The 9417-nt window shown below is 48.8% G+C and overlaps 1 protein-coding gene across 1 annotated transcript in view; it reads right to left on the bottom strand.

Annotated features, from left to right (window-relative positions):
• Nucleotides 1-3579: 3579 nt before the first annotated feature.
• Nucleotides 3580-9417, bottom strand: part of LOC119394837 (DNA repair protein XRCC1) — a 29077-nt gene continuing 23239 nt past the window's right edge. Inside the window, exon 5 of the mRNA XM_037662140.2 lies at nt 3580-3729. Within this exon, the coding sequence (XP_037518068.2) occupies nt 3691-3729 (39 nt within the window). The 3' untranslated portion in view covers nt 3580-3690. The remainder of the gene's footprint in view (nt 3730-9417) is intronic.

The following is a 9417-nucleotide window of genomic DNA, read 5'->3' as shown; positions in this document are numbered from 1 at the left end:
GCGGTACGGTCACAGCGTAAGCTGGAGGTGCGGCAACCTATAGGAACCCGTCCTAAACCGTACAAAGACGCTTACTGCAAGAACTGAGCGTGCGGAATGGTAGCTTAATGTCTGCGAATTCATCAAAACACAGTCAGGTGTGTCTTGTTATTCGAAATGTAGGCCACGAAGAACGTGCAGCTTGACGCTACGGAGACTTCATTTATAAGTCCTAAGTCCAAATACTAAGACAACGTCCTTAACGTGACAAACAAGAGTCACCACAATCTGTCCACTGCTACCGAGGCTGTGAAAGTGCCCGCGCCAGCCGGGCGGCTGATAATGATGAATTGTGGGCGAGCCTTGCGTAACGAGCGGACAGCTTTTAAGCGCCATACGCTATGCAAAGTTCACGTCGTAACACCTGGTGTGCTGCTGGACATGTGCAACTACGCAGATGAATAGGTAACTATTTGCTACATCGTCATGCACCGCACGTGCCGATGAATTCGGTGCACACCAACTGTATCACCTTCTTCCCTTCCCATTTTTCCTGCCGTGTGCTATATATTGCACGCGTTACTGATAATAAACGTTCTTTGCTCAGTTGCTCTGCTTGCTAGTACGTGGTCACTTCACTGGCGACAAAGATGGGATAACCTGCCGCCCTACCGGCAATACCCCGGTAGCCATGGCCGGATACGCAAGCCCACCGTAGTTCGAGGTAGCTACAGACCACTGGCCGGCGTATCGTGTGCGGATAGAAGCCTTCTTCGAAGGCAATGGCAACACGAAAGAAAAGAAGAAGCGAGCATTGCTCGTAACAGCTGTGCTCCCACACTGTGGCCGTCGAGAGTGGACGCTGCGCACCAACAAAGCTGAACGAGCTATCGTACAAAAAAGCACTCAACATGCTCCAGCAAGCCACTAGCCAGCGTTTTCAACCCAGGTAAGCCAGTTCCAGCCACAGCGGCAGCCAGGATCCAACGGTGGGCCCTCCACTTGAGCAACTACTCCTACACCGTCAAGTTCAAGGACGGCAAGGCGAATGTTCCGGCGGACGCTCTCAGCCGCCTGCCACGGGCAGCGTCTCCTAGGGATGTTTCCCGAGGCGAGGACGGCGCCTATGACTCTGAGTACGTACTTCTCACCGCCGGTCTGGAGAGCAGAACGCTGTCAGCTAAACACTGGCCCGTAACTGGCCCTCTACAAGAAGTTAGTTGTGGTGCAGGAAGGCTGGCCGCGACATTTAGACGCGAAGCAAGTAACTATGAAGCCGTATCCAAGTCCGGAAGGACGAGCTAACTGTGAGAGAAGGTCTGGTGTTTTGGGGCCACCGAGTCGTCGTGCCTAAAACAGCAAGAAACGCAGTACTACAGCTTATTCATGCGACGCATCAAATAATCGCTGCGATGAAGAGGCTAGCGCACTCGCTGCTTTGGTATCCCGGCATGGACAAGGACATTGAGCACCTCGCTAAGACGTGCGGTTGTGTGTTCAAGCTGGACCGTGGCTGGAAACCAGGCAGTCGTGGTCTCGTCTGCACGTGGATTTTGCGCGACCGGTGGAGGGCTATATGCTGTTAATTGTGGTCGATTCCCAGAGTAAGTAGATGGAAACCGTGTCCTTGAAAACCTCCACGGCTGGGACGACCGCAGATGCTCTGCGCACCCTCTTTCACACTTTTGCTTAGCCGTGCACAATCGTAACAGATAATGGGCCCCAGTTTTCAAGCCGGAAATTTCAGACTTTCACTGGACTAAATAGAATAAAGCACATGCGCACAGCACCATATCATCCACAATCTAACGGGTTGGCGGAACGAGCGGTGCGTACAATTAAACAAAGCCTGCAGAAAAACAAGCAAGGATAAATCCAAACGCGGCTGACCACGAACCTGCACAACTACCGTCGAACGCCCCTATCGGGTGGCAAAACGCCAGCTATGCTGCTGATGGGGCGTGAGCTACGCTCCAGATTAGACAACTTGTTGCCGTCAGAAATAGAGCGCGGCATTCACCCTTTTGCCTACTATATTTCTTGCAGAAGGATGAGCCAATATGGGTGCGGAACTACGGTTGTCTCGAAGACCCATGGGTCCAAACCACAGAGGTGTCTCGTATGATGACCGCCGACACAACGGAGGGCGAACTAGTGCGACGACATTTGGAACAAGTAAAACCGCGGGTGGTGCAGGACACGGAACAGCGGCAGCCGCGTCTCTCACCCGGAGGCGACAGAGCCGTCGAGAAGACCACTGGTGCTGATACGGCGGATGGGACCACAGCCATGGGACTACGAAGGCTGACACGTCCGAGACGTTCCCCTGACAGATTATCACCTTAAGAGGAGAAGAGACTGAAGTAACCACGTATTCGCAAGCACAGCAACCAAGCAAACAACGTTTCTCAGATGTAACGTGAGCAGGAAACAGCAAAAGCAGGAAAGAGGGGAAGGGAAGAAGGTAATACAGTACGCGTGCACCGAATTCCTCGGGACGTGCGGTTCATGACGATATAACACCATTCACCCTTGCAAATGCAGCTGCGACAAACGTAGCTGTACCACCAAAACACAGGTAAACGCCCTGGAACGTACAGCATGAACCAACCATACGTCCCCAGTGAATGTCGCTCGCACGCGCCACCGCGACATTCTGACGTCACCCATCAACCCCTGGCGGCGGAATCGACAGCATGAACCTGGCGAGGTCGAAAACAGGGAACATACAGTTACCTCCTGGACTGAAGGCACCACCCAGCGGACGCATCGAATTCAATTCTTTCTATATGTTCTAAGCTCTCCACTTTCCTCTCTCTCTCTTTCTAAAGGTCTATCGCCTCTTTTTCTTCCTTCTCCCCTTCACAGAACCAGGGCTGGGCAAAGATACTTTGAAATTGTATCGCGATACGATGCAAGATACTCCGGCAAGAAGTATTTGAGATACAGATACAAGATGCTTCCGGAATAATTGTATCCGATACGATACTTCCCAATTGTATCTTAAGATACTTCGATACATTTGCAAATTTGCTATTATAGATCTATATCATGAAGCAGCAAAGACCTATGTAGAAATGTGTTTACTTGAAAATTTCTCAACTGCGACCAACATTGCTTAATTTTTATAAAATACATGTTTGTATCACAAGATACTAACTGTCTCGCTCAAGGTATATTAGTTTCATTCCTAAGCAACTTATTGGGATTTGTTTGGCTGCTTAACATGACAGCTCTTTAACCGCTGCGCTATTAGTGGTTTTTGCTTCACACTTTTGTAACTTATGGTTGTCGCGGCTGTACTTGTCAACCAGCTAGCAGGTTACCATCTACTTGCAAGAACATTATTAGGATGCCTCCGCACGATGGCGCAAATACCGCTGTGCAATCTTACCTTGTCTGCAAGCGTATTTTTGCTTTTTGTAATACCGCATCCACCAACAGGTGTAGAGCAGCAACAACGCTGGTCGCGATATTGTTTGTGACGCATCGTGTGAAGACGATGAACTATATAATCGCACAATTGATTGAGGACATAAAACTGCAGTGATTTTTTCATATTTTACTTATCTGCTGGCGTAATGCGTTCGCTGGGAACATATTCACTAACGTGCAATCTTTTACCATTTCTTCTTCGAGAGAACCTGAGCCGCCAGGGAACGTCTCAGACGTGTTCTAGAGGCACAAAGCGCCACAGGTTATCACTGCTATTCACACTATTGCCACTTCTCGCTCTGCTTGCCTGCAGATCTGTAACAGTAAGAATACTTTAAGGTGACCTAAACAAAGGAAAATCAATATATTTAAGTCAAATAGCAAGGCGGTTCCATACTAAGCAATCAAAGTGAATAAGTATACAGGGTGTTTCACGTAAGTTGAACGAAATATGAAAAAAAAACAAGTGGTTAACTGCCGCTGAATGAAACCAAAGGTATTTGGTGTACCGTCATGTGGTGCTCGTTATGGCATGTTTTCTCATAAGCTTAATTGGTTAATTAAATAAGGTAAATTATTCGACATTTTTAATATTTACTTTAGGGCCAACTGCGCTTCGACACATCGTAGAGCGCATTTAAAAACGACCGACCCATTTTTTTTTGACAGCGTACATGCTGCGTGGTGAGTATTTTCGGGCTTTTAAAGAAAGCCCGCGAAATATGCAATAAAACGACGTTCGCAGACAGCTAAAAAATAAGAATAAAGCAGAGAACGTGTTTTTACAAAAGACATAAAACAATAAACAGACGGGAGAAAAAGATCGCTGAAAGCTTGCACTAAGCGGCGCAAAGCTCGATACACAGCGAAGCTGATCGGTCTCATGCATATTTATTGCTGTATCTATAGGCAGAACTTCGCAGTAGCGAGGTTGAACTTGCCTGTAGCGAGGCTTTAACTTGACTTGAACTAGGCTTTAGCGAGGTTGAACTTGTCTTCAACTTGGCTGTAACGTTGCTGAACTTTTGCTTTAACTTGGCTTGAACTGTTGCTTGAACTTGGCTGTAGCGGGGATGAATTTTGCTGTTACGGCGCATGAGACCGATCAGCTTATGGCTAGGAGCAGTCTTCGTCTTTCGAGTAGACTAGCAGACGGCATCGGGCGCAAGCTTCCATCGTCGTTGGCGTAGGCCTTCCATCGCTTCGGGGTCTTCTCGAAGCCGCCGTTGCCTTGTACGTACTTGGGGTCTTCGGCTCGCCGCCGTCGCTTCACAGCCATTTGTTGGGCTAACTGTTGCCTTCTTAATTTTTAGGGGACCAGTGGTGAGTAGGAGAATTTACTCAATTTCTGTGGCACATACCCGTTTATGATGATGATAGCCTTTTGGTTCATCGGAGAAGGAAGGATTTGCTAAACAGCTTCGCTGTTAAAACTATGCAGAGGACTAGGTAATGTATGGGATGCAAAAACGGAGGACAGCAAAGAAAGGACTTGTGCTAACAATCAAATTATTATTAAAAGAACTTCTCTAACAATTTAACAGGAAGAACAAAGACACAGTACGCCAAAATATTCCCTGTTACGTAAATGGTCGTTCTATTGCATCTAACGTCGGCACTGATAGAGGGACGGTTGTTGGAATATCCTTTGCATGTAAGTCAATCTCATCGTACTTACACAAGTCAAGCTTACATCCACGAGATCTTTCAAAACGCTGATGTGTGAAACCCGCGAGATGCAAAGCAGCCCCATTCTTGCATTCTTGAGACTTTTCAACGAAGCACCACGCAAGACAAACTTCGATAGCGACAGTATAGCGCCATCAGAATTTGTGCGAAAGACGCCGCACGCACTTGAGTACGCAGCGGAGTGCAGTGGCTATGAACAAGTGTCATGACATCACCACAACTAAAAAGAAAGAAAACATCTAGGAAAAAAGGGTAGGCTGCGCGTAGACGTTCGCACGCTTGTTTTTGTCGAGATGGCTCGAGCGCCATCACGTGACTCTGCTCTACCAATAGGGACGCCTAAACCTCATCACCTGTGCTCGCTAGAGCACTCTGGCGGAAATATGCAAGAATGTTACTGTCGTTAGTTTTATTCAGGTGGCTTAGTGGCAGCAATATCAGCTTGAGAACCGAAATTCCGGTCGACGTTTATTGTTTCGCACGGTGGTGCTTTTATAGTAGTATCTTGTATCTTAAAGGGGCCCTGCAACACTTTTCGAGCATGCTCAAAAAGCGCTGCCGATCGGTAGTCGAGGCTCCCGAGAACACGCGAGCCAAATATTATAGCGATGCGCACGGCCTGGAATTTACAATAAATTCTCAAAGTCAGCTGAAAATCGCTCCCTCTTCTCTCGACAAATGATGTATTAGTCCGCAAAATATGACGCGATTGTCGGCAGTTCCACCATTGGCTGATGTTATAATCACGATAACACCCTCACTATTACTTTCGTTGTTAATTTTGAGTTCAATAAGTAGATAATATGTATGTTTATATTATGTTATCGCGTTAAAAACACCGAACAAACATTAATATTAGCACTTCCGGTCTCACCGACAGCTCGTCTGCTCGTAGTTGCGTGGTTCCGTTTTCTTCGCCATGCGCAGTGCCGAAAACGTGAATATTTCTGTGCTTTTGACCATCGCCGGTTGCCGTTGAGAGTGGCAGCCGTTCGAGTGTTGCCTCGTCAGCTGAGAACTGCATCGTCGGCACGTTCTCACGACCGACCGAGGCACGGGCGCAGCGTGTCTCCGATAACAATGCTGGCGTCCGGTAATGGCGGCGCTTCGGAGTCGTCCGCCAGTGCCGTCTTACGAGGCGGTGTATCGGAGTATGGGCCGAAACCGATCTCAGCTGTCATTCGTTCCAAACGAGCGCGCACGTTTGCTTCCATGGTTGGCAGAGCGATGAAAACACTACGGCGTTCGAGGTGCACACCCAACATTACCAAACCGACGCGCTGTTTTCAAGCACGCGCGATACACAGCGCGATCGACTCCGCTCGACGAGAACGACGCAAGCCGACCGGAAGTGGCGGCACAGACCACGTGGTTGCGCCGAGACGCCAAAGAGAAAAAAATGAAAAAAATGCCGCCGGCGCTGACGTCGCTCCTCGCACCTCCGCCCTCCCTCCCTCCCCTCACGCCGCGCGCAGCTTTCCGCGCGCTCGCTGCGTTGAGTTGAGAGAGAAAGCTGCGGAACGTGATCTCTATAATTTGGTAACACCCCTTAGACTTGACGGATTCGAAAAATTTTTGCGGCATATGGCTCGTGAAGAGTCATACGTCAATAATGGGACTATTCCAATATAACAAAGAAAGGTGTTGCAGGGCCCCTTTAAGATACACGATACATTGCTGATTGTATCAGAAATACAGATACAGATCCTCGTTTTGCGAGACGTATCGCGATACAGATACAAGATACCCAAAGAGTATCTAAGATAGTATCTAAGATACATGTATCTTAGATACTGCCCAGCACTGCACGGAACCTTTCACCACTTTTTCTCTTCGCTCAATCTCTCTTTATTCCCAACTGCCTTCCCACACAGTGCTGCTGAGGTGTTCTCCCCGACAAGCGACAGTTACTACAGTGTGCAATTTGGTCAGCAATGTGCCATCAAAGTCAACAATTGCTATCAGGGCAGTTATAGGTTTTGTTAAGAGCACAGGACTGGACACCAGACTCTTAACGAAACCACCACGTCACGCGGTTATTGTATATACGTACAACTTCTTCCTCTCCCCATCATCACCCTTCATCACTTTTTCCCCTTTTCCCCAGTGCAGAGCGGCAGGCTCGAGCGAACTATAGCTCAGGCCGACCTCTCTGCCTCCCAATAAATTATCTCTCTTTCTCCTCCACCCTTTCCCTATCACAAGAATCCCGTTCTCCCTCTTTGTCTATTCAGCTCCGTTTCCGCCATCTCTCTCACTACCGCATTCTCTCCCTCTCCCGGCGTTCTGTGCAGCAACCGGACAAAGTTAAAGGGGCCATGACACCCAATTTTCGATCATAATTTGTGTTATGTGGATTAATCCTTGTGCATTCACAAATAAGCTGGCGAAATTTAGCGCATTTGGTCGAGCACTTAATTTATAATCTAATATTTTTACAAACACGCGAACGGCCCGATAGTCAGGCAACACTGGTGCACTCGCGAGCCGTGACGTAACAAGCAGCTAGCTGTGCAAGCGTCTGCATTGCGGCAAGCGATATTGTTCCGTGGTCAGCTGCACGTGATATCGAGATATTTTAGCTTTCTTCAGCTTGGAACTGAAATTGAACGATTTGCAGCGGCTGAATCTTTGGCAGAAGACGACGGCTCCATTCCACGCTGCACATGACGTCACACGCGCCATTGCAAAATGGCGGCCACCGGCGGTGGGCGGGGTTTACAGCCGGCGACTTCTAGGGCTTGTCTTGCACCGAAATATTTTTTCACGGCCCACTCTTGAAATTTGTACAGGCGTAATAGACCCTCTACTTCTAGTTTTCGCTGAAAACCACAAATCTTTGGGCGACCGTGTCATGGCCCCTTTAAGTCAACGTTCCCGCTTTCCCCCATCGTTTTCTTTTCTCTCTCTCTCTCTACGCACTGCTCTCACATACGCCATGAAACGCAGCGCGCGGGCGTGACCACGGTTGCCCGTTGCGAGTCACGAATTCGCTCCCCTGCAGAACCATTCTACAACATCGTTAGACAAAAGAAACAGCTATAACCAAAACAAGAAAACAAAACAAAAACGGGCGCGACGAGAGTGGTGTACCTACGCTCGAGAAACGCGCGCGAGCTCGCATTTTCTGAAAACTGAAACGACATTACGCCTCGAAAAATACAATCGCACCGAGTTCTGGACGCGATCGCGCGCGAGAGAACACGCAGCGCACGCACCTGTTTCATACAAGCGGTGTATACCTTCGATGGTAACGCCTTCTCGTTTGTTTTTCTTTTTTTTCTCGAATTTAAAAAGAACCGTGCATGAGACCGCGGCAAGCGCGGAACTTGATTAGCATTTTCCGTTTCCGAGAATTCTCGTGCGCTGCCAAGATTAGCATTTCCACAGTTTCCGCATTCGAGACCCGACCCCCATCGCAGTCGCCCGTTGCCTGTTTATTCTGCCTCTGCGACCCGAGAACAAAAATATTTTTTTTTTAACGCCGACCTCTGAGGTGCGCAAAGAAGCGGGAGAAACTTCTTTCTATAGAAGCCCGCAATTTTTTGAGTGAAAATAAACACTCGCAAAAGCGGATCAAACAATAACTGAGCGGTTACTTGTTTACGTGCGGGACCCGGGAAGTATCGGGTACCAATGCGACATCCACGGAAACGGCGGGGCTGTCGAAGTTTATCGGAACCGCTACTCACGTTTCGCGCTAAAGTTGAAGCGGTGCGCAACTCGGGCCGTATTTATGCAACCCCTCGTGGCATCGTGGCACATCCATTCTGGCGGGTGTCGACAGCCAACGTCGATTCGAAAGTTCGGAAGAACGGTTCGCTGGGAGAGCTGGCATTCCACTCTCGACGAGAGCAGCGCGAAAAAAAAAGAAAAAAAAAGAAATGAACGAAGATCTCGAGGGTTCCTATAGTTGACGCCGATGTCTGGCTTCTTAAAAGAAGCCCCGCATAACATCTGCTTACCTTGTTGACAGGTTCCGCGTAAAGAACACGGGTGCACAAGCGCCTCAACTGATCGAGGAGCTTACAAGCGAAAGCCAATATGGCGCCCCATCAACCGAACCACAACTGTCAAGTGGAGGAAAAGCTCAGGTTCGTGCATAGAGCCTCCTATAAAACACAGTTACTGGAGGATTGTTTGTGGCCACAAGTTGGCCGCGCGCGACACTGCTTCGCGCGTGTACGCACTACATGTCTCAGATTTGCCGCAAGGAGCACAGAAAGTGAGCAAGCGCCGGTAGTTTAAGCGCTGCTCCAATGGAATCGCGCGCTCGAAGTTCTGTTGCTCTTAAAGAGCGCTGTCGGATGCTGG

The sequence above is a fragment of the Rhipicephalus sanguineus genome, chromosome 5, assembly GCF_013339695.2.
Source record: "Rhipicephalus sanguineus isolate Rsan-2018 chromosome 5, BIME_Rsan_1.4, whole genome shotgun sequence".
NCBI lineage: Eukaryota > Metazoa > Arthropoda > Arachnida > Ixodida > Ixodidae > Rhipicephalus > Rhipicephalus sanguineus.
The sequence above is the reverse complement of the archived record's forward strand: the minus strand, read 5'-3'. Positions and strand labels throughout refer to the sequence as shown.